Genomic DNA, 18,219 nt, shown 5'->3' with positions numbered 1-18,219 from the left:
AAAAAAGTCGGCTCCCATTAAAGCGGCTCCCTCTTAGGAGCCGGCTCATGTCGTTCACTTCAAAGAGCCGGCTCTAAGAGCCGGTTCGTTCGCGAACGACACATCACTATTAAGCACAGTGAAGCTGTGGGAATGAATGAGAAGAGAGTCGCGACGTAACCAGTAATAAGAAGCTGATTCGGAACAAAAGTTGTGCGAGTTGGAGCGCATATTTAGTCAATGACATGTCCACACAATTGTACATACACACATATGTTTGATCACTTACTTTTTGACATTTTAGGGGAAGCTAAGCTTCCCTTGCAGTCTTCGATCAATCGCCTCTGCTGTATGTATGTATGTGTACACACACACATTTATTTTTATTTTTTTTACAGATATGTGCTCAAATTTCATTGGGGTCAATAAAGGATAGTGATGAAATTGTTCAAGCTCGGTGAAGAATGGAAATCACACACACACACACACACACACACACACACACATATATATGCGTGTGCGCACACAAGATTCAATTCACATTTAAAACCACAGATTCCTCTCAGTTTATTGGAAAGTCCAAAACCTTTCTCGTCAGAAGTTGTACAAACGAAAAACAATCTAAAAAATGCGATACGTAGATACCACAAAAGGAAACCACCAGTTTTGCTGGCATATGGGTTCTGTAAAAAAACAACAGTGCCTTGACAGTACTCGTTTTTGCCACAACAACAACAAAAAAAATCGTACATCCTGTGGGGATTTCACTTTTCTTATTTTGCAAGGGTGCAGCACAGTAATTAGAAGTTGTGATTGTGACAGCTGAGCTGTTCACGTTCACAGGTAAACACAATTTTTTATTGTCAAATAAATACAGTAGTCATTTTGACAACTTGGTCCAATGAGGGAAAAAAAACCCTCTGAAAACAATCAACTGCTGGAAAAAAAAGCGCAATGGCGACCCCACCAAATCATTGCTGGAATGTCGCAACACACCATTGGATCATGTCCGTCTGTAGCATTATCACCAGCACGGTTGCTGATGGGACGGCAGCTGAAAGGAAGACTCCCAATCTCAAACTCTCTGCATACACTGGACAGAGTCGTCCAGATGCGATCATTTGAGAAGGAAGCAATGAAAGCAAAAACTGTACTTTGAGAGGCAAACCAACAGACGCTCTGAGATTACCTGTTAAACATAACGTGCATGACCAAATGCACAAAAAGTAAACTTCTCTCATAGTTCCCAAAAAGGCTCGAGATTAAAACAGTATTTAACATAATTAAAATACATATTTAAATAAGATGCGCCTTCAGCCTTCTCTGAAAAACATCAACAGTCTCTGCGGACCTGATGTCCTCTGGCAGGCTACTCTAAAGCTGGGGACCAAAATGGCTGAATGCAGCCTCACCATGTCTTCGGGTCCTCACCCTAGGAATAAATAAAGGCCAGTGCCAGAGGACTTTAGGGATGAAATGATAAAAGCAGGTCAGATAAATACGATGGTCCAAGACAGTTACGGCATTTAAAAACCAAAAAAAAAGCACATTAAAATCAATCCTGATATATACAGGGAGTCAATGCAGGGATTTTAAAACTGGTGTAATGATGTGTTCCCACCCTCTGTCCCTTGTCAGGACTCGTGCGGCCAAAAAGGGTGATGTTGTATTAAAATTGCCTATAGACGAGGCAAACTCCTCTAATCATTTCAAAAAGCACCAAAGCATTGCTGTTGAGCACAAAAACAGCAAATAGGTTGGTTTTCTAGCAAATAACAGGATACCCCCCCCCCACACACACAAAAAATAAATAAAAAATAAAAAATTCAGTGAAGAACAAAATCCCCGATCTGTAAATATCCACTTGAGTGCATTAACACAGTTGTACTTCACATTGTTTAGTATGACTTGAATGTCCAAACAAATTTTACAGTTGCGCTATGAAACAACCGTTTCAATAAAGGTTAAAAAAAAAAAGAAAAGAGTGAAATATATTTGAACAATGTCTTGAGCAAAATCAGTCTTTCCTGTTGCACGACCTGACCTGAAGTCTCAGCAGGCGGTGAATTCACCCTTTGGTCGAGCCGTCTGCTGAAGTCTCTCCAGCCTCTCCTGCAGCATCTGAGCGCAGCCTGACAAATCCATGTCATGCAAGGTGGAGAAGATGTCTTCGAGGTTGGCTGAAGAGCGCTTGCACCACAGACACAGCATCTGGTACTGCTTCTCCAGGAGGCTAAAGCCGGCTTCCATCTCGATGCGTTCCAGCTGGTGGTCTGCCACCGAGAGCATTCTCAAGAACTCCTTCCAGCGACGCAGCGGGACCTCGTTAATGATCGCGTACAGGACAACGGGTGGCCAGTGCCTGCTAGGTTCCTCTTGTTCGCCAACTTGGGAGAAGGCAAGTGACGGTAAACCAATAAAATGAGATGTTGGGAAAGTTCAGCTGTGACATTCAGTTTGTGGAGCTTTCCACTTACAGTCAGTGGAGCCTCCAAAATCAAATGGCCAAAAACATAATTGAGCTTTCAAAAAATAGTCAAAACATGACCTAGTTGGTTTCACTGTAAACATTGTGGCAAATGGAATGAGGTTGTTTACAAAAAAAAAAAACAGTCACTGTTGGCATAAAATCAGATGATCGTGGCTAATTTTTCTCATTGTTGTAAAGTTAAAAAAATACAAAATGACAAAGTAGTGTAAAACAGTCAAACGTTTTGCCTGTGTTATGCAACCAACAACAACTGTTTTAATTAATCGGCCAAATTGATCAGTTATCGGAATTTTATTCTGCCAGGTATCAGAATCGGGATCAGCCTCAAATCGGCACCTATTATCAAGTTTGTGACTGTTCCGACATGTCAATCAAATATTTTACAAAAAGGTGACGAGCAACTGTTATTCCCAATATGAAACAGGCGACATAAGTAGCATCATTTTCACATTGTCTTGGAAAACAGACAGGAGCAGGGTTGACGATAATGACCTCACCAACCAACCACATGGTGCCCATTTATATGTCACAAACCGGGCATTTATTGACCTATTGGAACCTTTTGAGCAAAGGTATGGAATCATTTGTCCGCAATAGCTGCAAAATATTCATCCACCCTGCAATGTAGGCAGCGGAGAGTCTCTCCCAGCTCACTTTAGGTGAAACTGATTCAGAACTTAATCAATGCTGCCTGCCAGGGGAGTGAACGACACCATCAGTGACTGCACGAAAATATCCATACCACGAATCACCACATCAGAGTCCTACATTCAGCATCTATACTGTCCGAAGCAAGATCACATGACTATCAAACATTAAGACATTTTGGGGGTGAGTGTTTGAATATTTCAACAGCTCCTCAGAGAATTGGTGAGGTGATAAGGCCCGACATGTCAGTAATATTGCGTGCATCTTCACGGGCTTACTCAGTGGGCGGCCTTTGATGTCATTTGTTCCAGTTTCCCTTGAACAACCACATACTGACTGTCGCCCCACTTGTGGTGAACCTTCACCGCCTATGCAGGTTTGCTGATGTCAATCGAGAAAGTCAGTTCTTGTAAAAAAATAAATAAATAAATAATAAAATAAAAAACAAAAGGGGCGGCCCAGTGGTCCAGTGGTTTGCGCGTCGACCTCACATTGCAGAGGTACCGGGTTCAATTCCAGCTCCGGCCTCCCTGTGGAGTTTGCGTGTTCTCCCCGGGCCTGCGTGGGTTTTCTCCGGGTTGTCCGGTTTCCTCCCACATTCCAAAAAAAAACTGCATGGCAGGCTGACTGAACACTCTAAATTGTCCCTAGGTGTGATTGTGAGTGCGAATGGTTGTTCGTCTCTGTGTGCCCTGCGATTGGCTGGCGACCGGTTTAGGGTGTCCCCCGCCTACTGCCCGAAGACGGCTGGGATAGGCTCCAGCACCCCCAGCGCCCCTTGTGAGGATAAGCGGATCAGAAAATGAATGAAAGAATGAATGGAAAAAAACAATAGCCGCATGCATAGTTTTCAGCTTCAATGACATAATATGCAGCCTGCCATGCATGTTTTTGGAATGTGGGAGGAAACCGGACAACCCGGAGAAAACCCACACAGGCACAGGGAGAACATGCAAAGTCCACACAGGAAGCTGGAATCGAACCGTGAACATCTGCACTGTGATGCGGACGCGCTAACCAGTGGATCAGCGTGCCGGCCATATAATAATGCATTACAACAGCACTGCGTCTAATTTGCTGAATCATGTTACTTGGTCCTTCCGTCATAACACCGCTTAGAAAACCCTCGTGATTGCGTCTGCTTACTTGAGCACCAAACATAAAAGATGTTGAACTAATTGAAATTGCATCAAGAGCAGACAAAGGTCCAATACCAATGCAATCTCCTTGAAAATACCAGTAAAATCAAGTAGCTGATCCAGTTACAATGTACTTGTACATTATAAAGCTGCCATAAAAAGCACCATTTCCAAAATACTCCACGTGCCCTTGAAATGTAGTTATAAATAGCAGATGTATCATTATTGTTATGCACACCCCTTACCTTTGTGTTGGGAATCTGCCAGTAAAGCATCGATGTGGTCGATACATGCTGGTGTCTGACAGGGTGTCATCATGGGGATTTCCTCACACACACACGAACTGTCTTGATGAAGAGTTACAAAAAAAAATAAATGAAAGGAATCACCGTAACAACATCCTGTCATAATCTTGACTCGTTTTTGTGGCCATGGCCAAATCAACAAACACAACCCCAGCTACCCCAAACAAACACCCACACACATTTTCCCCCCCTGCCAACAACTTGACAGAGCGATCGAGATGAGCTGCTTTGCTTAAAACTAAGAAAAGTACCGAGAGAGTAAATTGGGACTTGTGGAGGCAGAATTCTATCACCAAACCACCCAAGTACACTTGTCATAGCGGTGGCACAAATCTGAATAAAAAGCTAATAATTTCCCATATTATGTTGCCTTCAATAGTCATGAGTTCAAATAATTATTTGATATTTAATAATGATAATATTAATTCTAAATCAACTCTATCTCAACAGGAACAAGATACATGATCGGAAGACCGTACCAGTGTGGTTGGGTGGCCGCCTGGGTGGCTGAGTCTCCGCAGAGAACAAAATCGAGCTAATCTGTCAGTGTCCAATGAAATGTAATATATGTGGACGTGCACGTTGGCATGTTATTCCGCAATTTGATTACAAATGAACTTGCTTACCGTTGCATACCTCAGGAGGGTTCTCAGGGTTCTTGATGTTTCTCCAGTGGGGAGCAGAGCGCAAGTAGAAGCCAAAGCAGATGCAGAGCGCCAGAAGCCAAAGGAGCACCACAACCAAAATGATGACCATCCACCGTCCATCATCTTTTGCTGTGAATGCCACAACAACCCTATTAAGTGTCACTGAAATAATTCAATGATATTTTTGAGGAAGACAGGGTAGCACGTTGCGCAACATACCTGGAAGCGGACTTTGACTTGGTGATGTCGTGTTTAAATTGGGGCGCCCTGCGGCTATTGTTAATGTGTTTATTAAGGCAGCTGTGGTATCAGGTGGAGTTGCACATTTTCTTTTGCATTCTGCAGCTTTCAAACCCTGTTCCCTGAAAAAAACGACATGAACATGGGTAGAATTCGTAGAATGCAGTCATCCAAAACGTCAGACGGATGTGTGACTGACTCTCAGAGATTTATTTTCGTCGATGGCGCACATGAGGTCGGACGTTAAAATGGACACATCTTGAATTTCGTGCTGATGCCAGCGTTTAGCGTGTTAGGGAATTTGGCAGACCGCACGGTGACATCCTGGGCATTCCCAGCAGACCGTGGCCGTTTTTTTTTACATTCGCCCTGTGTAACTGAAAGTTTGATAGCAGAAAGTAGACTAATCTTTAGACCAACTAAAAGCTGGTCTAAGATGCGGTGTAGGCAATTTTGGTGGATTTGATTCGAGGTGCAGGCAGAGAGAGTGCAAAAATATGTCTGGATCGGATTGGCACTGTCTGAGAGGTGTTTTGTCAAGCGTTATATACTTTGTGTAATGTTTTATATCATCGCTCTAGATTGAAGTGCCATTGAGGTGCACAGCATTATGTTGATAGCTGTTTCCAAAATGTTGTTCCCATTCTGTATCTCTATTTTGAAATAATGGCCTCCGTTCTTTCATCACATTTCAATGAATCGTCCATTTCAACAGATCAATTCCTCTCCTCTGAAAGATAACTAAAAAGAGGAAAAAAAAATACCGTGGGTGCCACAACAACATAATTACCTTCGCTATTGCTACAATAGAGTATAGTGGCCTAAAATATAACAACAACAAAAAAGTAATCAAGCAGGTGTCTGTTTAACAAATGGCAAGACTGCTAAAATGAGGCAATTCCCATGAAACGACTCTCATTTGACCAATTAGCGAGACTCACTGCTGCCTATCTCCATTAGCCAAGCATTTTTTTTTACAATTACTGGCCATTGAAAAGACCGCCGCCATCAAATAAAGTGCCACTTTGGGCTGCAGTTGAGTTATAGAAACATCTTCAGCCATTTGTTTGAGCAAATACAGAAGCTCACCATAAGATAAAACAAACTGGTATAAACACCAATGTCGTGAAGTGCCGTGAGCAGTAAAATCAGAACCATGCCACCAATATAAGGGCAACATTTCTCTTACTGCTCTTGACCAATTTTCATGACGATCATGCATCATTTTCCCAATGACTATTCCCAACTATTAACAACAAATACTCACTTGAAGCATGCCTCATATTTCCGTTGGTCATAACGGCTCTTCTCAGAATCTAAATAAAAAAATAAAAAAAAGTTGTTTTTTTAAAGGTGGAAATAATACAATACAGTGAATCCCAATACTGAGGCTTGACTTAACTTGGTTACCTGTACAAGCTTCACACTGGCATGGAAGGCAATTGAAGCTTTTATGGGTACCTGCATTGTAGTATCCGTCCTTGCACTCACACACCGTGTTACTGTTAGAGACGCATGGCTTTATTTCCACTTCATTAACTGAGGATAAATCAGAAAGGCTCTCGGTTAATCGCCTCTTTCTCATGCTTTAATTTTTTTGTGGTATTTACATTTCAATATGTAGAATAGAAGATATCTTGGTATCATCGAGAAGACGAATGCGACTTACTACCACACATGCTTTTACACCTCAGGCATTTGTCTCGGGTATTGGGTATTGCTGTGAACGTGCCATTGAGACATTCTCGACATCTATACTTTGAAGCGGGATCGTCACAGTTTCCCTCTTTATAATAACCTGGAGAAAGTAGAGATACGTACAATAAATCCTGTCAAACACATAATAAGAAGAATAATAACAAGCAATTCTAAATGGATGAACTTGCCAGCTGGACACTTTTCATAACACGAAGAAATGGGCAGCTTACTGCTAAAGTGTTCTCCTTTGGAAGGCAAGGCCATGAATAGGAAAACCTAAAAGACAAGACAGAGATGCAAGAAATGCCAACAAATTGGGAAGATAGACCGCATGAAACAACAAGAAATGTAACTGAAAAAGGTCAAACCGGGGCACAATTGAACACGGTCGAACAGTCCGTTATTGTAGTACGGGATCGTACCACACGATGGCGCTTCTTTAATTTATTGTGTATGGTGGTCACCTTTTTCCCTTTCTCTTTTTAATCAAAGCATTTTTTTTGTCTTGAATTTGTAAAAAAAAAAAAAAAAATCCTATTTTTATTTTTCACGAATGAAGGGTTCGGTGAATGTGCATAGGAACGGGTTGGGTACCTCCAACAAGGCTAAGAACAACTGCTCTCTAGTGTGCGGCTCCCAATAAATCAGTACAATTAATATCTGCAAACAGAAAGGGAGCAGAGTAAAAAGTAGGAATTAAGAGGATGAGTGCTGGCTTTTCTCCTTGTAACCATTGGCATACAGTTGTGAATTCTATTTCGTTTTATGCAGTTTTTTTTTCAAAGCGTGTAACTATTCGAAGTGTTTTATTTACTTTTACATACGTACATTTATTTAATATACTGTATAGATTTATAAAAGAGTTAAGGAGCCGGTAATGATCTTTGCCATCGCCTATTTTACCTGGCAGCAGTTGTGTTATGTATTTGTATTTTTATTAAAAAACAAAAACAAAAAAAAACAGTGAAGTGACAAATATAACAAGTTGAACAAGCACTTTTTTTTTCAACTTTAAGCACTGGATACAACATCCAAAACGTCTGACTTTAAACACTCACCAAATCCATTTTGAAAGAGCAAATCTTGAGGCAGGAAAGCATCCCGTTGCAATGAGTTGTAGTTGGTCATCTGACAAGTTTACCACACAGCATGGCATCATCATTATCATCATCATGAGAGGGTGCCCCTATCAAGATGAGTCTTTCAAAGCATCCGCCATCATTTTCTGGAAAGCCCGATCAAACAAGGAGTGAGAGGAAGGCTTGAGAGATCGCGTGCATCCGTCTGACATGGGTGACATTTATATGGTCTTCACAGAAGTGCTGCAAGAAAGAAAGAGGAAATGCAGTGACATCACTTTACACCTCCGCATTGACGGTGGCTACTGTTATCAGCGTCGCAAGTTCCATTTCATGATCGTTCCATAGATGTCTGCGAATCTCCAGTCATTACAGTAAATCATATCCAGTGTGTGTCTTGAGATATCCCGTGTGTGTGTGTGTGTATACTGTGTATGTGTGTGTATGTGTGTACTGTGTATATGTATATGTGTGTATATAATCAAGTACTTATGTGTACTGTACTTATCTATTTATACACCTTTCTATATATATATATATATATATATATATATAAGGAAAAAAGCGATATCCATACCGGAGTTTGAACAATATAGTACGTAATCCTATTCACTTTCAGTGCTCTCCAACCATTATTAAAAAAAATACTTTTTTTTTTTTGCATTTGAAGAATTTCATCACATAAAATGCAAAAACAAAAAAGGGAATAGATAGGTTTATTTGTTTCTCTCTGCCAATGTAATTGTTCTGCTTTTTCATAATACGTCATTGGCATCGATAGACGGTGTTGTTGTCAATAGATGATGATTTTCGGACCATTTTTTTTTTTGAAATGGCTGGTGACCAGTCAAAGATGTAAACCACTTCTTGCCCCAAGTCAGCTGGGAATGTCTCCAGTTCATTCCTCACACCAGCATAGATGGTGAGGGGCCCATGACCTGGAGCAAATTAGCAGTAAGAATGATCCAGTACAAATTTGTAGTTTAATATAACTGAGTGTGTATATTTACAATTTTATTGCACTTACACTTTGCAGTAATTATCCTTATTATCATCAACATTACATTTAGTAAACATGTTAAACTATGCACACCTCTTAACATGGCTTACATACTGGGCTGAGTTTGAGCGCATTTATTCTTGTTTTGTCGCTTCCTTTTTGCATAATCATTTTCTCGACTTGCACACATTTGCACATTATGAAGCTGGAATGCAACACACACACATGCAGCATGAATTGACTAAAGACATTCTCACAAGTGAAGCCGCCCCAAACTGTAACAGAAAAAAATCTGGCGGGCTTCTCTATTCTATCACAACGGGGTAGAGAGTTTTAAAAATACACATTAAGTCATTATTTTAAAACTGTCTATTTCCCCAGTTTTTGTGCGCGTGTGCGTGCTTGCAGCTCCATCGAGGCTGCAGCACCGGTGGCACCCAGAAGTGAACAAAGCGACCCGGAAGCGTTGCTCGAACTGGAGGCAGGCAGAAAGAACAACCAGCCTTTTTTTCCTCCTTTTTCTTTTTTTTGGTGTATATGAAAGCTGTGCTCGCAAGACAACACCTGCAATCAGGACCAAAGGTATTTAATTTGTGCATGTATTTTCTTTCGATTATCTGCTCCAAACGGCTTCACCGTACACGAAAAAAAAAATTCCAGCCGCCGTTTTTTTTTTCATTCGTTCAAAAGTTCCAGAATTGAAAAAAAGAAAGAAAGAAGCACATAAAGTGGGATTTGGTTAAGATGGCACTTCGCCCTTTTACCACTGCATAGTCGAGGCTTTGTGTAGAAGAACGATAGGTGTCCGTTTATGGACCGCGCTGTTTGAGACCGCATCTTGTCTTCTGTTTCCGCGCTGCTTTTTTTTTCCCTCCCCCCTCGACAGGGCATGGTTGTTGTAGGAAGTGTCAGTTTTTTTAAGGGGTGGGGAGGCCGGGCTATTCAAAGCTGCGAGGGGCCGTAAACAATACATCATGCTAACACGGACGCGATAAACACGCGTAAAAATGCTACACGTCCTCGGCCACAATCCGCTGACAATATTTTTGGGGAGGGGGCAGGGAGAAGAAGACTGCAGAATATGGCGTCCCGCCTAATAAAAATAAGGCTGCCATTTTTGTTTCTCTTTTGTTTGGGAATGTTTTAAGATGGACCGTCTAGGTCGGGTCGAAAATGTGAGTTCCGAAACGCCCCCCAACAGCCTGACGATGGGCTTTCGGGGGTGGTCGAACACGGACCATGCGAAGGCAAAGTTTCGAATAAAAAAAATAAAATAAAATAATAATAATAATCCAAAACGTCGACTAATTTCTGTACGGAGACATTACATGAACAGTAGAAAGGACAAATAGGCCAAATGAATTAAGAAAATAAGGTACATTTAAAAGCTAACGCCTACGGCAAAGCAGTCCAGTTTTTTTTTCAATTTAAATTGGATGATGTTTGAACTGCAACTCGTGGCGGCAAACTTCTGTTATAACATGAGGTCTCAATTTGTCCAATTTCCATTTGTTTTTTTTTTGTCATGAAGAGTTGCACACAATATTTTATAAATACAAACGTTTAATCGACGTATAATGCGATGAGTTAAACTGCAAAAATAGTCTTCAAAATAAAACAATCAAGTAAGAATAGAATATTTAATTGAAGTAAAATTACTCTTATCCCCACTCTTATCTCATTAAATGTTTTGAATTTTAGGATGGCAGAGCCTCGATTTAACAACCCTTATTTTTGGCCACCACCGCCATCCATGCCTGGCCAGGTAAGTCAGCTTTTCATTGATCTCTGATGTTTCCATCTTCTGTTGTTGGCATGTGTGAATGTCTCGTGGTGACAAAAAGCTACTAGATCAAAGATCAGTTCTGATTTCTGGAAAAAAAAAATCGGATGAAACGTTCAAACAAACGTTTATTTTATTTTATTTTGAGAGTTAAAAGTTTTGCAGCTTTTGCATGAAGTGAGGTTTATTTATTTTTTTTAACGCTCTTTGTGTCGCAGTCATTTGTCCTGGAAGAATCACATGTAGACACAGTGTCAGTTTTCTGTTGAGCATGACCCGTTAACGCTTTCAGCTGGATAACCTGGTGCTCATCAACAAGATCAAGGAGCAACTGATGGCCGAGAAGATCCGACCCTTGCATATGCCCCCTACCTCCACCCCTTCCCAGCAACCTCTGTTGGTGCCCACCTCATCCTCGGAAGATGCCGGCTCCCAGCATGGCATGCCGGGTCCCAAGCCACAGCTGCCGGGCCACCACCCGCCGCAGCAGTCTGACATCACTCTCCACGCTCGTTCAGGTTCCAGCTCTGGACCAGGTAGTAAGCGTTTCTCCTTTTCTTTCATGATGTTATCCCTAATTCCTCTCATGGAATTCCCTCAGTTTTATTGCTATTTATGCCAATTTTCTCACAATAAAGACAAGAGTCTGGAAGGACTTGATATGAGTAACGTTTGGTATCGCCCCCTTAACTTCCAGATGGAAGTATGGACGAGAAGTTGGCTGTGAAGGCCAAAGGGTTATGGGAGGACTGGCACATGAGGACACTGAGTGAGCAGCACGCCCGCGCCAACCATCGCTCAGGTACTGCAGATAATACCTCTTCAGTCAATGGACGTGGAAGCTAAAATTAGCATTGTCGCCGCGCTTGGTGTTGTGTCCGTATGCGGGCCCGCATAACATAGACACTTCAGGGAAAGTGTATTCATCATATTTTTATTTTCAGGAATGAAGGGTTCGGTGAATGTGCATATGAACTGGTTAGGTATGGTACCTCTAACAAGGTTAAGAACCACTGTCATAAATACGTATATTGTACTCTCAAATTTATAAACTTATTCAAAAGAGACATTATTCTAGGGGGTGTGAGACCATATCAAAGGATTTTTTTGAGACGTGAGGCGTAGGTTGAGAACTATAGTCATCGATAAAATACATTTAAAGTTGTCTTCAATCTCTGGAATGTCAAAAATAATTTATAAAAGAAATGGTTACTTTGCTGGCCTTGAAACTGTTAAATTCGCACTCTGGTATCCTTTCATTCCAGTTTAATATCAAATGACGTGGGGGGGGGGCGGAAAATGCGTATCGTCTTGCAATCTGCCAACCCTAAATTGGAATTACCGATGCTTTCCATCAAGCAGATGGCATGTAAATGACATAACATCATTTGCTGTATGGAGTCAATGTTTGCAATCGAATTGTCCTGCGCGTCACCGCCGCAGGTCCAGCTCCTTCATCCCGACCCGAAAGCCACAGCACCTCCGAGGCCCAAACCCCCACGACGCCAACCTCCAGCAGCCAAAACCGCCTGGGTGGCGCCCCCTCTCTCAACATTATCTCCGGGCTGGCGAGTGGTCCTGGCATGGACCACATGAAGGTTGGAGGCCTGGCAGGACTATTGGGCCCCCCACCCAAGGCACCACGGGGGCGAAAGAAGATTAAAGCTGAGAACGCGTCAGGTCCTTTGCTGGTGGTCCCTTATCCTATTCTGGCAGACCAAGGCTGTGTCACCGTGGCACCCAAAGAGGGCAAAACATACAGGTAGGACGCTCAAAGCTACTGTTGTCTCACCAAGATAGCTCTCATGTATTTATGTTGAGCTCACTTCCATCCTAATTTTCGTTACCAGACTATTCAGAATGAAGCAGGTCTCTGAACCTCACTCTAACAATACATTAGCCCAGCAGCTCTCCTAACACTTTAATTGTGGCCGTTTGTGGACATTTCCTCCAGTCGCCTCGAGTTTAAATAAGTCGGCTGTTGCTGATCAAGAGAGAGCTCTTCCTCATTGAGACGTCGACATGTGTCTAACCTGAATGGATGAGTGCCTCACTAAGTGGATCATGAATCGATAACAATTGTTGTTGTGACACAAGCATTGACATTGATTTCCCGTGTTTAAAAACAAGCCTTATTAAATCAGGATCCAACATTAACGGTAGCCCAATGGCCTTCGCCAACTACAAACAGCAAGTGAATTAAGTGCTACGCGGTAGTTAGCCGAAAGTAGATGCTTTTAAGTTTAAAAACATATTCATAATTATCGACACAAAAAATATTTATTCACTTAAATCAATCAAACCATTTCACCCCACTGCGCACATTTTTTGTGCATGTCGAAAAACGATCCTCGATCAGCGGCCAGAAGAGGGATTTATTATGCAAACGGCTTTGACTGTTAAGGTTGCTGCAACGACCCACTCCAAGTAAAATTTCCCAGGCTAAATCTCTGAGCGAAACTATGTTCTAATTTTATTGGAGCACCGTGTTTTCGTTGAATCGGAAAGTCTATAAAATATTGCCAAATCAGAAGTTTATTTTAATGTGTCATTCTGTAAATAAAACTCTCATTATGTTGTTAGATATTAGAACAGTGTTATAGTGTCAACACAAGATATTGACTAAATTAGACATCAAAACTTGGGAAAAAAAACATCAACTGTCCATAATTTGCCTCCAAACTAGTCAGAGAGGGAACAAAATAAATCCAAAATGATGGTTACAATTTAATCTATGTATATGTATGTTTACCCAATCATTGAAACTTAATGTTCCTCTTGATGAATATACGGGGCTGGTACCGCTTCTGACAAGGCCGCCACGACTTGGATCGGGCCACCACTCAAAAAGGCTTCATGTCAGACCCCGTTTTATTATTCCATTTGTTCATTTCTATTACGCACAGTTGATTAAATAGTAAAAAATACATTTCACAACTGTAGCTCGGACCTCGTAATTGTGTACATACCTAACGTTATTTTTGGAAGGCTGTTCGATCAACTATCAATGCCGTTGAATTCAAATCGATCATCCAATGCGCTTGTTTTTGTGGCGCTCACATTTACTGATCATCGTAATTAAATTACACAAACACCAGGGGGAGGCAGACAATGAAAAATCGCAGCCGTTCAAAGTGCTCATCAAGCTGTCGCCTTGTCTTCTTATTCAAGGTGCAAAGTGTGCCCACTCACCTTCCTCACCAAGTCCGAGATGCAGATCCACTCCAAGTCTCATACGGAGGCCAAAGCACACAAGTGCCCCCACTGCTCCAAGACATTCGCCAACGCCTCGTACCTGGCCCAGCACCTGCGTATCCACCTGGACATTAAACCGTATCACTGCTCCTACTGCGACAACTCTTTCCGCCAGCTCTCACATCTGCAGCAGCACACCAGGTCGGTCAGATGTCAGCGGCCTTCAAAGAGAATCATCGCTACCCAGTTGACATTTTGAAATGGAAACGCGACACTCATTCCGACTTGGTTGCTCCTCTTCCTCTGTCGCAGAATCCACACCGGCGACCGGCCTTATAAATGCGCTCACTCCGGATGTGAAAAAGCTTTTACGCAGCTGTCCAATCTCCAGGTGGGTTTATTTCCGCCACTCTGGCTTCGATCCGCTGAGGGAGACAATAAGTCAAGGGTCCTAGCGATGATTAAAAAAAAAAAAAAACAATGATCAATGTTTCTTTCCAGTCTCACCAGAGGCAACACAATAAAGACAAGCCGTACAAATGTCCCAACTGCTACCGTTCCTACGCCGACTCGGCATCGTTGCAGATCCATTTGTCGGCGCACGCCATCAAAAACGCCAAGGCCTACTGCTGTAGCATGTGTGGCCGGGCGTACACCTCGGTAAGTAAACTAAAACACCGGCATGCATACCTGTACCTGTGTGTGGCAATGATTCTCATCTATAAGGGAAGCCTATCGCACAATCGTGTGTACCAGTCAATAATTGTATTTATATTGCATGCTGTTTTGCGACTGCTATGATAAACTGCAAAGTCAGCGACTCTGAGCAGTCATTATTGATTAACTGATGGGCATTCAACAGCACGGCATGTCTCGTTTTCATCTTCTCAATGCGCAAGAGCAGTCACGCCCCAGTTTAAACCACCGCCTGTCAAACACAACGCCCGAGCTGGCCCGCCGTATCATTTTATGTGGGTCACGGAGGCAAATAAGGCGCACCAAATAATGCTAAAATATCAAACATTGCGGATGGTCTTTTTAACTTGTAAAAAGCTTGTAACCGAACTTTGAGATATTTCTTTTTGCTACCAACATGCTTTAGACAAGTAGTAGAGCAAAAAAAATTTGCTGGCTTCTGATTTCAAAAGGAGTTGTCCATCAATGTATAAATACGATGATATAAGGCAATCATAAATATACCGTATTTTCCACACTATAAGGCACACCTAAACGCATTCCACTTTCTCAAAAGCCGACAGCGCCTTATAATCCGATGCGCCTTCTATAAGGATCAATCTTCTGATTTCTTGGATGTAGGATTTTCAATGTTCTTTAAAGTGCTTTGTTATAGCTGCAACAGTTGTGAAAGCGCAATATGAATAAAGCTGTTTTGTGACGTATTCTCTTCAATGTAGCTCCATCTAGTGGATGCATAATGCAACAGCAGCCCCGATTGTAGCTTCTATTCTATGCACCTTATAATGTGGTGCACCCTAAATATGAAAACAGTTTTAAAATAGGCCATTCATCGACGGTGCGCCTTAAACTCCGAAGTGCCTTATCGTGTGGAAAATACGATATATGAGTTATATGGCCCTCCAATGGTAACATTAACTACGTTGTGACCCATGACAAAAAAAAAATGAGATGACACTCCTGGTTTCAACACTTCTCTGCTCCAAAGTAGTTATTTTCTTCTTTGAAATGAAAAAGCGCCATCATGAAATGAAAAGCACCGATGTACCACACAGTGTCAATGCGTCGCCAGATGATCAATGCACTTGTCGAGCATTCAATCGGATGGCTTTTGGAGCTCACAAGCCCCTCCTGCTGTTCTTGCTTCGGTATTGTTGTGCCGTGTGCGAGCCTCAAAATGTATCTTGTCTATCTTTGCAGGAGACCTACCTTATGAAGCACATGTCCAAACACACGGTGGTGGAACACCTAGTGAGCCACCAGTCCCCCCAGAGGACCGAGTCCCCCACTATCCCCATACGGATCTCCCTTATCTGAGCTGCCTGGCGCAGTGTATCGGATCTGTTCAGGGTCCATGTTCGGCGCGAGCCTCACAGGCCCCGCACCTGCGGTCATCTACGTAAGGCTTACATTAGCATTATGACAGCCGACGTATGCGTTCAGTGCTCGAGTCGGCAACAGGGGGCGCCATTTAGTGAATGTAACAATACCGGGAGATGTTGTCCTGAGGACAGGGGAGTGGCGAAGAAGGTCTTGTGTTCGATTTAATCAGCACTTTCCTAAGCGTCATGGAAACAGCCTGCACCTGTTTTTGCAAAGAGTAGATGATTCTTTATGAATCAGATAAATTGGCCATCAAAATATATGCTTTTTTTTTTCTTTTCTTCATCCTCCTCCTCCTCCTTTGATGGGATTTGTAGGTGTGCCGGATAATTAATTCCTCTCCCAGAAAAAGAATTGATCAAGTTGTTTGCTGGGTGTGTTCTGGAGACATCCAAAGAGAATCTTGAAGCACTTTGTAGGTCTCGTTGCTTTGGCCCAAATTGTTGAAATCGTATTGGTTGGCACAACGCCAAAGGGCATTCATGATCTGTGGCAGCTAGGAGCAGTGACGGATGGTGTCGAGAGAAGAAAAAAACAAAACAGGCTACTGTGGTTACTGTTGTTTGTTTCACTCACATGGTTGTTCAAGAACACGCTGACAGGGTCGTTGAAATTTCGAGAGGCAATCATAGATGACAATGAAGGCATTTATTGATTGTATTGTTTTATTCATGCGAGGAGGGAAGGAGTACAGACGCGTAAAAGGGAAGCAAAGTTCTCGCCTGCACCTCAATCCTTCACTCCCTCTTTGATGGCACCTTGGTGATCACGTCACATGATCACAGGAACACCGCTTTTCATAACCCCCCCCCCCCCCGCCCCGCCTTTCCCACTTCCTGCAAACTGGTGCCATACGTTGAAAGCCAATCTTGAAATGTAAAGCTTTACAGGTATTAGTTGCTGTACACTTAAATTTGTGCGAGGTCTAATCAGCCGTTAGCGTTACCACCCTTACTAAAAACAATCTAGATACAACTCAAGGCTACACTTAAGTTTTACATGAGTAGCGAGCATTAACTCTAACCATTGGACCAAAGTGTACAGTATTGAGTCAGGCTTTTGTCAAAAGCTTCACGCGCAAGGAATGAACCGCAAGATAAACATCCACGATGCTTACAATTTGTCCGGAACGTCTTCACTGCGCTTCACTTTTCCCACGTTTTACGATACAGCCTTATTACAAATTTGAATCACTTCCTTTTGTTCTTCAATTCTACACCCATAATGACAACACCCTTTTTTTTTTTTTGCCAAAGAAATCAGACGAGCATTCACAGCCGTTGCTCAGTACATTGTGGAGACAAGTCTTTTTGAACGTGATGCCACAAGCCTTGGCACACCTACTGTATGTTTGGGCAGTTTCGCCCATTCCTCTTTGCGACTCCTCCAAAGTACCATCAGGGTGGATGAGGAGAGCCCGTGCGCAGCCATTTTCAGATCTCTCGCTATGCAATCAGATCCAAGTCTCGGTTCTACCTTGGCCACTCTAAGATATTCATAGAGTGTGTCCTGAAGCCTTTGATTTCTTGACTGTGTGGTCGGGGGTTGTCCTGCTGAAAGCTGTGAATTATCAACCCCAGCGCGAGGTCAAAAGTGCACCGGAGTAGGTTTTTTTTTTTTTTTTTTTTTGGACGTTGTCGAAATCAGTTTTTGCTCAGTTCTGACTAGTCTCCCCGCTATTTCCGCTGAAAAGGCATTTCCGATCTCATACGGTAATAGCAAGTAAAGATTTGGGCGCAGTTGGCACACTCTGACGGCGACGATCGTAGCCGCTCTGTTGTAAGACCAACGAATCCCAATGATTCGGAAACATTGCTTTACCGAACTGAGAATGGAACTGATCGGTTCATGAAGCCATTCAATCATCTCGTTCACTCCAAAGATTTTTTTTTTAAATTCAAACGAGATGTTGAAATCGAAGCGCCGTCGAAATCTC

General features: G+C 42.4%; 2 protein-coding genes and 1 long non-coding RNA gene across 4 annotated transcripts; 1 reads left to right on the top strand and 2 right to left on the bottom strand.

Annotated features, from left to right (window-relative positions):
* Nucleotides 1–534: 534 nt before the first annotated feature.
* On the bottom strand, nucleotides 535–4,556 carry LOC109526602 (uncharacterized). The gene is made up of 2 exons (XR_002170371.1): nucleotides 4,503–4,556; nucleotides 535–2,366 (listed from the first exon to the last, which is right to left on the bottom strand). It is a non-coding gene; the product is annotated as an uncharacterized LOC109526602 (long non-coding RNA).
* Nucleotides 4,557–4,571: 15 nt separating this feature from the next.
* LOC109526570 (tumor necrosis factor receptor superfamily member 1A-like) lies at nucleotides 4,572–10,099 on the bottom strand. Its single transcript, XM_019887914.1, has 10 exons — nucleotides 9,791–10,099; nucleotides 8,206–8,372; nucleotides 7,336–7,423; nucleotides 7,119–7,247; nucleotides 6,860–6,988; nucleotides 6,717–6,765; nucleotides 5,429–5,571; nucleotides 5,199–5,338; nucleotides 5,042–5,075; nucleotides 4,572–4,600 (listed from the first exon to the last, which is right to left on the bottom strand). Exons 2-10 carry the CDS (start codon nucleotides 8,245–8,247, stop codon nucleotides 4,572–4,574), a joined length of 783 nt encoding a protein of 260 aa, XP_019743473.1. The 5' UTR covers nucleotides 8,248–8,372; nucleotides 9,791–10,099.
* znf362b (zinc finger protein 362b) lies at nucleotides 9,537–18,168 on the top strand. 2 transcript variants are annotated; one of them, XM_019887943.1, is made up of 9 exons: nucleotides 9,537–9,808; nucleotides 10,928–10,991; nucleotides 11,302–11,545; nucleotides 11,707–11,811; nucleotides 12,453–12,771; nucleotides 14,181–14,405; nucleotides 14,517–14,595; nucleotides 14,706–14,864; nucleotides 16,101–18,168. In XM_019887943.1, exons 2-9 carry the CDS (start codon nucleotides 10,929–10,931, stop codon nucleotides 16,215–16,217), a joined length of 1,311 nt encoding a protein of 436 aa, XP_019743502.1. In that variant the 5' UTR covers nucleotides 9,537–9,808; nucleotide 10,928; the 3' UTR covers nucleotides 16,218–18,168. The 2 variants fall into 2 exon arrangements, with proteins under 2 accessions (XP_019743502.1, XP_019743501.1); XM_019887942.1 differs by lacking the exon at nucleotides 9,537–9,808 and adding an exon at nucleotides 10,295–10,401.
* The last annotated feature ends 51 nt before the right edge of the window (nucleotides 18,169–18,219 follow it).

This window comes from Hippocampus comes, unplaced genomic scaffold (genome assembly GCF_001891065.2).
Source record: "Hippocampus comes isolate QL1 unplaced genomic scaffold, H_comes_QL1_v1.1 scaffold14, whole genome shotgun sequence".
In the NCBI taxonomy this organism is placed as follows: Eukaryota; Metazoa; Chordata; class Actinopteri; order Syngnathiformes; family Syngnathidae; genus Hippocampus; species Hippocampus comes.
Note: the sequence above shows the minus strand (reverse complement) of the source record. Positions and strands in the feature narration are given on the sequence as shown.

Coding starts and splice junctions, on each gene's coding strand:
- LOC109526570 (XM_019887914.1), bottom strand. CDS start 8,247: ATGCTTTCCTGCCTCAAGATTTGCTCTTTCAAAATGGATTTG. Junction 7,424..8,205: donor GCTCTTTCAAAATGGATTTG/GTGAGTGTTTAA, acceptor CTTGTCTTTTAG/GTTTTCCTATTCATGGCCTT. Junction 6,766..6,859: donor CCAGTGTGAAGCTTGTACAG/GTAACCAAGTTA, acceptor TTTTTTATTTAG/ATTCTGAGAAGAGCCGTTAT.
- znf362b (XM_019887942.1), top strand. Junction 11,812..12,452: donor CCGCGCCAACCATCGCTCAG/GTACTGCAGATA, acceptor TCACCGCCGCAG/GTCCAGCTCCTTCATCCCGA. Junction 12,772..14,180: donor AAAGAGGGCAAAACATACAG/GTAGGACGCTCA, acceptor TTCTTATTCAAG/GTGCAAAGTGTGCCCACTCA.